The following is a 13,023-nucleotide window of genomic DNA, read 5'->3' as shown; positions in this document are numbered from 1 at the left end:
CAACTCTATGTGCCTTCCACCATTATCCCATACCCTTAATATCCATTCCCATGCCTCTTCTCCAGATTGCTGTTAATATAAATTAGAGAACAGTTCTTTTTTGTTTTTGTTTTTGTTTGGTTTTGTTTTAGAGAGAGTCTCGTTCTGTCACCCAGGCTGGAGTGCAGTGGCACAATCTCGCCTCACTGCAACCTCCACCTCCTGGGTTCATGTGATTCTCCTGCCTCAGCCTCCCAAGTAGCTGGGATTACAGGTGCACACCACCACACCTGGCTAATTTTTTGTATTTTTAGTAGAGACAGGGTTTCACTATGTTGGCCAGACTGGTCTCGAACTCCTGACCTCATGATCCACCCACCTTGGCCTCCCAAAGTGCTGGGATTACAGGTGTGAGCCACTGCGCCCAGCTGAGAACAGTTCTTTTTGAGTGTAGCGTACCTCCTCCTGGGTCACACTCTCAACCTCACCTCTAGGGACCTGCAGGACTAGAGTTACAGGTCTAGAAGCAAATGGGTGTTGCAGGTACCTTCTGAGGAAAATCATCATTATCTTGCCTGGCAACTGCCCGAGGGGAGGCCATGACTCTTGCCTCAGGCAGCTCGGGGTTTATCTCCTTAGACAAAGATGGAAAGGCTGATGGCGGGGAGTAAGGGGATATGTTGCCACTGCGGGGAATGGGGAAGCTGTTCCTTCTGGCTAAAAAGGTTCACCAGAGTTTACAAACTCAGTGTCCCCAGCTTCGTCAGGGTCCTCCCACACATCCCCATTCCAAGTTGCAGAGTCCCGTTCTTTTCCAATCAATGCCCTCACTTTAGCAGTAGACACCTCAGGTGGCTGTGCGTGCATCTTTGGTTGCAGGTCAGCCACTCACATGATAAGAACTTGTGTCTGTTTTTCCACAATTTCAGCTGTTTCTCAACAGGAGCTAAGACTCTCACTCAGGGCAATCTTAGCAGATTTGAGACTTAGTATCTGCTTCTGAAGCCAGGAAACAGAATCCCTGCGTTCATCATTTTCTTTCATCACTTTGTCCACTGAACTTAGTAGCAACCAACCAGCTTCATTATGTTCCTGGGTTTTCCACATCTGGCCAAAGGTATTATGTATAGAGTCACTAAAGTCCTTGCCTCTCATGAGCAGTGAATCAGGAGTGTCAAATGCATTTATTTTGCATAACTCTCTAAACCGTTCACGCCAAGGACTATCAATGTTCTCCATGCTATTAGAAGTAGAGTCCTTAGCATTTTTGGATCTAATAATATTAAGCAGCCAACTCCAGAAACCCCTAAACGAACAAAAGAACTCCATCCTTAATATTCTGTTCCTCTGGAACCACTCCTGGTACCAGAATCTATATTAGTCTGGGGTCAGAGTTTTCTTAGAGGAACAGAACTAATAGGATATATATGTATGTATATAAAAAGGGAAATTTAGTAAGTATTGACTTACACGATCACAGGGTCCCACAAAAGGCTGTCTGCAAGCTAAGGAGCTAGGAGAGCCAGTCCAAGTCCCAAAACTGAAGAACGTGGGGTCCAATGTTCGAGGGCAGGAAGTACCCAGCACGAGAGAAAGATGTAGGCTGGGAGGCTAGGCCCATCTTCCCTCTTCATATTTTTCTGCCTGCTTTATGATCGCTGGTGGCTGATTAGATGGTGCCCACCCAGTTAAGGGTGGGTCTGCCTTCCGCAGCCCACTGACTCAAATGTTAATCTCCTTTGGCAACACCCTCACAGACACACGCAGGATCAGTGTTGCATCCTTTAATCCAATCAAGTTGACGCTCATTATGAACCATCATACTAATAAAAGTGTAATTCTTGCTGACCAAACTGGGCTGTGGGCTAAGATGGGGGTGGAAACAGCTCTAGACAAAAGGGCCATAGACTCTTCCTGGTTTTAACCAAAGTTCAAGCAGATTTCAAGAATGCAAAGCTTCTCAACTTGTGTTCTACAGTTTATTAATGTCCAGTGCTTTGGAATGGCTGATCGTAACAGTTTTGTCCAATTTAATACCTTTTTTTTTTTTTTTTTGAGACGGAGTCTCACTCTGTCACCCAGGCTGGAGTGCAGTGGCGCAATCTTGGCTCACTGCAACCTCCGCTTCCCGGGTTCAAGTGATTCTCCTGCCTCAGCCTCCCAAGGAGCTGGGATTACAGGCATGCACCACCACGCTTGGGTAATTTGTTGTATTTTTAATAGAGAGGAGGTTTCACCATGTTAGCCAGGATGGTCTTGATCTCCTGACTTTGTGATCCGTCCGCCTCGGCCTCCCAAAGTGCTGGGATTACAGGTGTGAGCCATCGCACCTGGCCCATACTTGCTTTTTTATGGAGAGGATTCAACAACTCTCTCTATGACATCTATTATTAAACTCTCTCAGTGCATATCTTTCTTTGACATAATTTGCTCTTGTTGCTATTTTTCTTCTAACAGACTGATTAAATTGGATTTAACTTTATTATAGTTATTAGATATTTCTAAATGGAATTAAATTTGTTTAATTTTTTTATTTATTTGTATATTTATTTTTGGCCTTGATGTTAACAGCCAGAGTGTGATTTATTTTTTACTTATTTATTTAAAAGTTTTTAAATTTAATTTTTATTTTTTGAGACAAATTTTCTGTCACCCAGGCTGGAGTGCAGTGGTGCGATCTCAGCTCACTGCAACCTCTACCTCCCAGGTTCCAGTGATTCTCATGCCTCAGCCTCCCAAGTAGCTGGGATTACAGGTGCACGCCACCACACCTGGCTAATTTTTGTATTTTTAGTAGAGATGGGGTTTCACCGTGTTGGCGAGGCTGGTCTTGAACTCCTGGCCTCAAGTGATCCAGCTGCCTCAGGCTCTCAAATTGTTGGGGTTACAGGCCTGAGCCTCTGCACCCTATTTATTTTTTATTTTTATTTTAAAAATTTTTTTGAGACAGGGTCTCACTCTGTCATCCAGGCTGGAGTACAGTGGTACCATCACAGTCATGGCTCACTGCAGTCTCAACCTCCCAGGTTCAAGCAGTTGTGACACCTCAGCTTCCTGAGTAGCTAGGACTATAGGCATCTGCCCCCGTGCCCAGCTTATTTGTTTCAGTTTTTGTAGAGGCAGGGTCTCAGTATGTTGCCTAGCTGGTTTTGAATTCCTAGTCTCAAGTGCTCCTCCCACCTCAGCCTCTGAAAGTGCTGGGATTACAGGTGTAAACCATCACACCTGGCTCAGAGTGTGATTTTTTTTTTTTTTTTTTTTTTTGAGACGGAGTCTCGCCTGTCACCCGGGCTGGAGTGCGGTGGCCGGATCTCAGCTCACTGCAAGCTCCGCCTCCCGGGTTTACGCCATTCTCCTGTCTCAGCCTCCCGAGTAGCTGGGACTACAGGCGCCCGCCACCTCACCCGGCTAGCTTTTTGTATTTTTTTAGTAGAGACGGGGTTTCACCGTGTTAGCCAGGATGGTCTCGAACTCCTGACCTCGTGATCCGCCCGTCTCCGCCTCCCAAAGTGCTGGGATTATAGGCTTGAGCCACCGTGCCCGGCTTTTTTTTTTTTTTTTTTGAGATGGAGTCTAGTTCTGTCGCCCAGGCTAGAGTGCAGTGAGGCAATCGTGGCTGCACACCCGCTGGAGTGTGGTGACTATTCACAGACGTGATCATTGCACAGTGTAGCTTGGAACTCCTAGTCTCAATCTTCCTGCCCCAGCCTCCTGAAAGGCTAGAACTACAGGTGCATACCACCACACCTGGGTCACAAGTATCTTTTGACATTTTTTGAGACCTAAATGAACTTAATCGAATTCCAAGTATTACGATGACAGAGTCGCATGAACCTGGGAGGTGGAGGTTGTGGTGAGCTGAGATGGTGCCATTGTACTCCAGCCTGGACAACAAGAGTGAAACTCCGTCTCAAAAAAATAAAAAATAAAAAGATATGATTTAGGAACTCATAGTCACAGGAAATTTAAGTATCACATTTGCTTTTAGAAAAGTAATCAGGCTGGGTGCAGTGGCTCACACCTATAATCTTGGCACTTTGGGAGGCCAAGGTGGGTGGATCACTTTGAGGTTAGGAGTTCGAGACCAGCCTAACCAATATGGTGGCACCCTGTCTCTACTAAAAATGCAAAAATTAGCTGGGTGTGGTGGTGCATACTTGTAATCCCAGCTACTCGAGAGACTGAGGCAGGAGGATCACTTGAACCTGGGAGGTGGAGGTTGCATTGAGGCGAGACTCCATGTCAAAAAGAAAAGAAATCAGAGAAACAGCTCTTTCTACTACGTTTTTGTATGATGGTACTATCTAGAATTTGAAAAGATAATCATTTAAAATTATTGATGAGGAATTAAGGTTGCTATCTCAAATAGGAAAACTCATAAAGTTAGGCACATGGAAGAAGGCTTAAATTTATTTGAAATTTTTAAAGATTTTATTTGGAAGTCTATGTAAATATAATTGATTATTTAGTGTCTTTCCAAATCTTGGTATTGTATTTTTTTCTTAGATAATATAAAGAATATGTAATGAATGTTTTCACTAAGCCCCATATAGGTAGAGACAAACTATCTCCAGCATTCTGAGTACTGAACACATATTATCTTTTTTTTCTAAGCACTTGCCTAGAAGATGTAGATCTTGCCCCTGGCCTTAATTATCCTGTCTGTACTTACTAATTGGGTGTCAGATCTTGATTCTTAAGCCTCTGTGCCACCACTCTAATATATATCAACACCCTTTGCTTGTTGGATTTGGGAATTTAGGGTAAGATGAATTCTGATTTTTCAGGGTCTGGAAGTATTTGCTTTATACATGTTTTGTAATCATGGTAGCCTCACACCACGTAAGTGGGAGGAGGGGAGTGTGTGGGAACAAAGATGAAGATAGAATAGGAAGGAAGGAAGATAGGACCATATTCCTTGCTTTAATTCTGTTTCTTTTTTCTAAGTACATTTGTTGGAGAGAGGTAGATAGTGGAGAAGAGCTTAAAAGGAAAGCCTGATAATTAAGTGACTTGAATCATAGTATATTTTGACTTTTTCTTTTTCTTTTTTTTCCTTTTCTTTTTTTTTTTTTTTTTTTTTTGAGACGGAGTCTCGCTCTGCTGTCCAGGCTGGAGTGCAGTGGCCAGATCTCAGCTCACTGCAAGCTCCGCCTCCTGGGTTTACGCCATTCTCCTGCCTCAGCCTCCCAAGTAGCTGGGACTACAGGTGCCCGCCACCTCGCCCGGCTAGTTTTTTGTATTTTTTAGTAGAGACGGGGTTTCACCGTGTTAGCCAGGATGGTCTTGATCTCCTGATCTCATGATCCGCCCGTCTCGGCCTCCCAAAGTGCTGGGATTACAGGTTTGAGCCACCGCGCCCGGCCTATTTTGACTTTTTCAAGTTTGGGTTGGAGAAAGACTGTGTATTAGTTGAGATTCTTCCATTGTAAACAACAGAAATAGATTGACTAAATTAGGCAAAAGAAAGATGAAAGCTGCTCACTTAGACTTGAAGTAGTCAACGAGGGCAACCAAATAGCTGTCATGAACGTTTCTTCCAGTGTGTAGTCAATAAGTGGTCCTTTCCAACTGTCTTCTTCTTGACTTCTGATTGACCCAACTCTAGTCATGTCCCAAACACTATAGGGGTAGGGACTGCTTTGTATTAGGGGAGATAGAAGAATAGATTTCTGGACAAACACAAGTAGTAGCCATTACACTATGCAACTAAGGATCTGTTTGACTTGTATTTACCTTGTCAACACCATAGCTTGTATGTCAACTTATCCTATGGAGTCTCTTGGAGTTTCTGTTAGACTCTTTGAAAGCAGGCGTAGTACCTTGCACACTTTATTTCCTATTATGCCCTGCATTTGAATGGTGCTAATTTATTGCAGGTCTTTGGCTCTTCTTCTTTTTTTTTTCTTTTTAATTTTTTTTGGTGGGGGTGTCAAAGTCTCACTCTATCGCCCATGCTGGAGTTCAGTGGCACAACCTCGGCTCACTGCAACCTCCGCCTCCCGGGTTCAAGCGATTCTCCTACCTCAGCCTCACAAGTAGCTGGGATTACAGGCGTCCACCACCATGCCTTGCTAATTTTTGTATTTTTAGTAGAGATGGGGTTTCACCATGTTGGCCAGCCTGATACTGAATTCCTGGTCTCAAGTGATCCGCCTGCCTTGGCCTCCCAAAGTGCTGGGATTACAGGTGTGAGCCACTGCACCTGGCCCCTTTGGCTCTTTTTACTACATTATTTCTGTATTTTCTAGGCTATTCATCTATGGTTTACTTACAGTAGATTTACTTTTTTTTTTTAAACTTTTATTTTGGGTTCAAGGGTACATGTAAAGGTTTGTTGCGTAGGTAAACACATGTCACAAGGGTTTGTTGTGCAGATTATTTCAATTAAGTCCAGTACCCAGTAGTTATCTTTTCTGCTCCTTTCCCTCCTCCCACCCTCCACCCTCCAGTAGACCCCGCTGTCTGCAGTTTCCTCCTTTGTATTCATAAGTTCTCATCGTTTAGTTCCCACTTACAAATAAGAACATGTGGTATTTGGTTTTCTGTTCCTGCGTTAGTTTGCTGCAGATAATATCCTCCAGCTTGCCATCCATGTTCCCACAAAGGACATGACTTTTTTATGGCTGCCAGTAGAATTACTTTTTAACTGCAGATTATATAATTAAGAAGCTGGTAGTCTGTAAAAATGGTAATATACATGACTGCAGAGAGGGACCATTTCCCGTAGCTAATTGAGGGAAATGTGTGTGTTTTTTTTTATGCTGGCAGAGCTAAGTAGTTTGGTTGACAGGGCTATCCACAAGTGATCATGAAGAAGCAGGTGCTTACTCCAAGATAAGGCCCATACTCACAGTCTTTGGTCAAGAAAGTTGATTTCATTTGTCCGATAGTAATGTAACTATGTAAAGACCTGATTTGAATCTTACTGGCTATAGCTTTGGATATGTTGATTGTGGGGTTTTTTGCACCTCACTTTTCTTACAAATAGAAAGGACACAATTGCAATTGCTTTGTCCTGCCACCACCACCTCCCCCCACCCCCAGAAATGTGAGTTACCTTGGGTAAGACTGTCCATTTCTTAGCTTTAATTTTCTCATCTTTCAAATAAGGGAGCCTCTTCTGGCTGTAAAATCTTAGATTTTGATTCTTTTGTTTGTTTCAAACAATTGACAAGAGTCTCTAGAAATGTTTTTCCTTTTGCAGTGCTCATTACATGAAACATCTTTTTCTTCTTCACCAGGCAGTTGCAGCAGTGCAGAATGGCCGACCTCAGTCTTGCAGATGCATTAACAGAGCCATCTCCAGACATTGAGGGAGAGATAAAGCGAGACTTCATTGCCACACTAGAGGCAGAGGCCTTTGATGATGTTGTGGGAGAAACTGTTGGAAAAACAGACTATATTCCTCTCCTGGATGTTGATGAGAAAACCGGAAACTCAGAGTCAAAGAAGAAACCGTGCTCAGAAACTAGCCAGGTTGAAGGTAAGTATTTAAACCAGACTGCTTACATATGTTCAGAAAGCAGGTTAGGGATTATGCCTTTGGTCGTAATCTTGGAAACTAAGAATTGAGCTGAGTTTTTTTAGTATAGGCTAGTAACTTTGTATTTCTTTATTAGAAACCGAGAAGGTAGACTTACCACCCTTTGAGTGAGTGTTCATGAGTCTGTAGATAACTTTTAACCCTAATATTTCTTCATTTAGACTGGAATCAGATGCCATTTGTTGTCTTTGGGGTCATCCCAGGTCAGGATTAAAGCATAATTAAAGCCTTTAAGAGAAATTGCCCTTTTTCCTGGATCAGATGTGCTAATAATTGGTTGAGTATTTTTGTATCTGTGTTCATGAGGGAATTGGTCTGTATTTTTCTCATAATGTCTTCTGTCCAGTTTTAGAATTGAGGTCATGCCGACTTCATAAAATGAACTGGGAAGTGTTCCCTTCTTTTTCTTTTCTGGAATAGTTTGCATAGAATTGATATTTTTTTCTTCTTTTCAGTGTTTGATAGAATTCATCAATAAAGCTCTCTGGGCCTGGAATGTTCTGTCAGATTTTTAAACTAGGAATTTAGTGTCTTTCAGAGATCATAGAACTATTCTGGTTATCTATTTCTTTTTTTTTTTTTTTTTTTTTTTTTTTGAGACGGAGTCTCGCTCTGCCACCCAGGCTGGAGTGCAGTGGCCGGATCTCAGCTCACTGCAAGCTCCGCCTCCCGGGTTCACGCCATTCTCCTGCCTCAGCCTCCTGAGTAGCTGGGACTACAGGCGCCCGCCACCGCGCCCGGCTAGTTTTTTTTGTATTTTTTAGTAGAGACGGGGTTTCACCGTGTTAGCCAGGATGGTCTCGATCTCCTGACCTCGTGATCCGCCCATCTCGGCCTCCCACAGTGCTGGGATTACAGGCTTGAGCCACCGCGCCCGGCCTGGTTATCTATTTCTTAAGTTAGCTTTGGTAGTTTGTATCTTTGAAGGAATTCCTTGGTCAGTTTCCTGGCATAAATGTTACAAACTAATGGAGATATGCTTTTAAGAATCTGTTATATCCCCTCTTTCAGTTCTTATATTAGTCATTTGTGATGTTTCTTTTTTTATTTTTATTTTTTGATAAGTCTAGATAGAGGTTTATCAATTGTATTGAAAGATCCAGCTTTTGGTTTCATTAATTTTTTTTTTCTATTGTCTTTCTGTTTTTCATTTCTTCTCATATCTTTATTTCTTTTCTTTCTTCTTTAAGTTGATTTATTCTTTTTTGGTTTCTTTTTTTTTTTTTTTTTTTTGAGACGGAGTCTCGCTGTGTCTCCCAGGCTGGAGTGCAGTGGCGTGATCTCGGCTCACTGCAAGCTCCGCCTCCCGGGTTCACGCCATTCTCCCGCCTCAGCCTCCCAAGTAGCTGAGACTACAGGCGCCCGCCACCACGCCCGGCTAGTTTTTTGTATTTTTAGTAGAGACGGGGTTTCACCATGTTAGCCAGGATAGTCTCGATCTCCTGACCTCGTGATCCACCCGCCTCGGCCTCCCAAAGTGCTGGGATTACAGGCTTGAGCCACCGCGCCCGGCCAATCATAGTTGTTTTAAATCTCTGTGTGATAATTTGAAAATCTGGGTCATCTCTCAGTCTGATTGCTGTGTGTGTGTGTGTGAGTGTGTGTGTGTGTGTGTGTGTGTGTATATCTTAGTTTTTGATTGAATGCTGGATCTCACATGTAAAATAGTAGGCTCAGGCCAAAAGGTATTTATGCTTGGAAATGGGCATGTCTCTTGGGTTTAGTCAATTTAAACAGGAGCTGAGCTAGTTTTGGGTTTTGTTGTTACCATAATTGCCTTCAGTGTTACTGTCTTCAGTCCCTTTAATTCTGTGCTTAGAGTGGGGACTGAGGCACCGGAAGGTATTTCTTTAATGTGCTTGCTCCACTCTTTCAGCCTTCCCTGTGTACCCAGGCCTCAGAGGGGTCCTTGTCCATTGTCTTTTCCCTCTTTTATCAGAAGAGTTCTAGCCAGGTGGTGGGCAGAGTTTGTTTTTTTATTGTCCCATTTTGTGCTTAATCATGTGCTTATATCTCATGGGTTGGGTCTTTCTCAATTGTATTATCCTTCTCACAGTAGTAGAGTCTTCTAATGGTATTGGTGTAGGATCCTGGACGAGGAGTTTTTCTTGCTCCTCTCTCAGGTTTATAAAGTATGTTTCTATTACTCTTTCCCTAGCTACAGCCAGTGTGTTCTGGGGCTGACAGAGTTTGGTACTCCTTCCCCAGGAGAGAAAGATCCCAGGAGGAGGAGTTCATGCTTTTCCCTTAATGGTGGTGGCCTTCTCCAGGTCTGTAGCATGGAGGGAGACTATCTGGTCCCTCACCCTGCTTCCAATCTTTCCTGTGAGCATGCAGCAGACATCTGCAAAGACAATCTTGCAAATGAGTGTGAATTCCCTTTGTGTCTGTGGATTTGAGGGACCCCATAGTCTCATGCTAGCCTTCACTTACCTTTAACAAATCACTACAATTTTTACTTGAATTTTTCTTACCTGCTTGTAGGGTACCCAGTGTCTCTTCTGCACATGCGGTGACACAGGAGAGCTGGTGTTCACCTCCCATATTTCCTGGAGGGGCTTGTCTTTCTTTGGATTTCATACTACTAGGTAGCTTTCCAATGAATTCAAGTTTTTTGTAGTTGATCTTGCTGTTTCTTGTTGTTAGGGTGGGAGTGACATCTCTTTTGGCTTTCTACAGCATAAGTAGAAGAAGAAAACCTGCTTCCTTAATATACGTTTAATTTGTGTCTTGGGGAGGGGGCAAACCACAGCTCATTTAAAGAAGTACTGAGAGTTTAAGATCTAATTATATCCATATAAATATTTACTTCAGGCCAGGCGCAGTGGCTCACGCCTGTAATCCCAGCACTTTGGGAGACCAAGGGAGGCGCCTCACCTGAGGTCAGGAGTTTAAGACCAGCCTGGCCAACATGGGGAAACTCGGCCTCTACTAAAAATACAAAAATTAGCCAGGAGTAATGGTGTACACCTGTAATCCCAGGTACTTGGGAGGCTGAGGTACGAGAATCACTTGAACCTGGGAGGTGGAGGTGGCAGTGAGTGGAGAACGTGCCACTGCACTCCAGCCTGGGTGACAGAGCAAGACTCTGTCTCAAAAAAAAAAGTTGCTATAATTTTTTGCAAAAGTGTCTTGACGTTGAAAAAGCTTATGTTGAGAAATAAAGTTCATGCTTTTATCCTTTAATTCAATTTTCCAGAAACTCGTATTTTTTTTTGAACAGGCTAACAAATGCATATATACAAAATCCAATTGGTTCAAAGGGATATACAGTAAAACAAATTATCCCAATCCCTACACCCTAGCTAGGCAGTTCTCCTTCCTGGAGTAACCACTTGCCATTTTCTGGAGTAGTCTTCTGAGTTAATGAACTGTGTGTGTTTTTTTTTTTTTTTTTGAGGTGGAGTCTCTGTTGCCCAGGCTGGAGTGCAGTGGCACGATCTCTGCTCACTGCATCCTCCGCCTCCCAGGTTCAAGTGATCCTCCTGCCTCAGCCCCCCCGGTAGCTGGGATTACAGGCATGCACCACCATGCCTGGCTAATTTTTGTATTTTTAGTAGAGATGGGGTTTTGCCATGTTGGCCTAGCTGGTCTCAAACTCCTGACCTCAGGTGATCCACTCACCTTGGCCTCCCAAAGTGCTGGGATTACAGGCATGAGCCACCATGCCTGGCCTGAAATTTTAAGTTATTTACATGTCAAAAATAGCAGGGAGGATTTAATTTTTTATAAATAAAATAATGTCTTAAAAACTTTCCTCCTCTTGGGCCAAGTTAATGTTACATGGATCAAGTCACTCAAGATGAAGCACAAGAAAATCTACTGCTACCACCTCACTGTCCTTATCCACCTAGTCTCAGTCCCAGATGGTGGAAACAATGCACAGTTAAAGGAAATTAGAAAATGAAAAGCAGCTAGCTTCTTTCACCTATGACTGATGAGGGTAAGTTAATATTAGGATGGGAAGAGCATCTCAACCATGACTAGTTGCTACAGTATGTACGTCTTATCATTCCTTTCTTCTTACTAAGTTTTCTTTGTTTATGTTAGTCAGTCAGAGAACAAATGTCTCCACCATCCATTATGGATTAAGACAGAGATAGACTTTCCCATTTTCCATTAAGGAATCCAAATTTTTTGGAGTAAATATTTATTTGTTCTTCTTTTGTGCTGGGATTATAGGTGTGAGCCACTGCCTGGCTTTTTTACATTATTAAATTAAGAAAAATGAAGAAATGAAGAAAAATGGATGCCCTTTAAAGTTTTTTTTGTTTGTTTAAGTTTTTAATTTTTCATTGCTACTAAAGATTTTTTTAAAGATTAGAAAACAAAAAAGTCAGAAGGAACCAAATCAGGACTGTTGTGAGGTAGATGCCTAATGATTTCTCATCAAAACTGTCACAAATTATCTTTGTGAAAGGAATGAACAGGAGCATTGTCCTGGTGGAGAAGGACTCTCTGGTGAAGCTTTCCTGGGTGTTTTTCTGCTAAAGCATTGGCTGAATTTCTCAAAACACCCTCATAATAAGATGTTATCATTCTTTGGCTCTCCAGAAAGTCAACAGGCAAAGTGCTTTGAACATCCTGAAAAACTTGTCGTTGCTCTTGACTGATCCACTTTTGCTTTGACTGGAGCATTTACGCCTCTTGGTAGCCATTGCTTTGATTGTGCTTTGTCTTTAGGATTATACTGGTAAAGCCATATTTCATCTCCTGTTACAGTTCTTCAAAGAAATGCTTCAGGGTCTTGATCCCACTTGTTTAAAATTTACATCGAAAGCTCTGCTCTTTGCAGCTGATCTGGATGCAACCGTTTTGGCACCAGTTGAGTGGAAAGTTTGCTCAATTTTAATTTGTCAGCCAAAATTGTATAAACTGAACCAATTGAGATGTCTGTGGTATTGACTATTGGTTCTGCTAATTGTCAGTCCTCTTCAATTAGATCGTTCTTTTTTCCTCTCAAATTGATATTGGTGATCTGCCACGGTGGGCTTCATCTTCAACATCATCTCCTCCTTTATTTTTTTTCTTTTTTTGAGACAGGGTCTTACTACGTTGCCCAAATTAGAGTACAGTGACTATTCACAGGTGTAACCATGGCACTACAGCCTTGAACTCCTGGGCTCAAGTGATCCTCCTGTCTCAGCCTTCCAAGTAGCTGGGACTATAGGCACGGACCTCTGCATCTGGCTGGTATCTTAAAACAAGTTATTCATGTGTAAACTACTGATTTCTTTGGAGCATTGTCCCCATAAACTTTACACAAAGCATCAATGATTTCACCATTCTTTCATCCAAGCTTCACCATAAATTTGCCGTTTGCTTTTGCTTCAATTTTAGCAGGATTCATGTTGCTTTGTTAGGGGCTCTTTTCAAACTGATGTTTTATTCTTTTGAGTGCTTCAAACTAGATCCTGTTCAGACATGTTATAACAAGTTAGTATGAGCTTTTTTAATTTTATTTTTATTTTTTTAAGACAGAGTCTCTCTCTGTCACC

At 42.4% G+C, this 13,023-nt stretch overlaps 1 protein-coding gene across 47 annotated transcripts in view; it reads left to right on the top strand.

The window, feature by feature from the left end:
- LOC105480390 (microtubule associated protein 4) overlaps nt 1-13,023 on the top strand; it is a 230,273-nt gene that overhangs the window by 83,301 nt on the left and 133,949 nt on the right. For all 47 annotated transcript variants that reach the window (XM_011739176.3, XM_011739171.3, XM_011739162.3 and 44 more), the window contains one exon: nt 7,224-7,465. In XM_011739176.3, coding sequence (XP_011737478.2) covers nt 7,224-7,465 — 242 coding nt within the window. The remainder of the gene's footprint in view (nt 1-7,223; nt 7,466-13,023) is intronic.

The sequence above is a fragment of the Macaca nemestrina genome, chromosome 2, assembly GCF_043159975.1.
Source record: "Macaca nemestrina isolate mMacNem1 chromosome 2, mMacNem.hap1, whole genome shotgun sequence".
Taxonomy (NCBI): Eukaryota; Metazoa; Chordata; class Mammalia; order Primates; family Cercopithecidae; genus Macaca; species Macaca nemestrina.
This window is presented reverse-complemented; position numbering and strand designations above follow the sequence as displayed.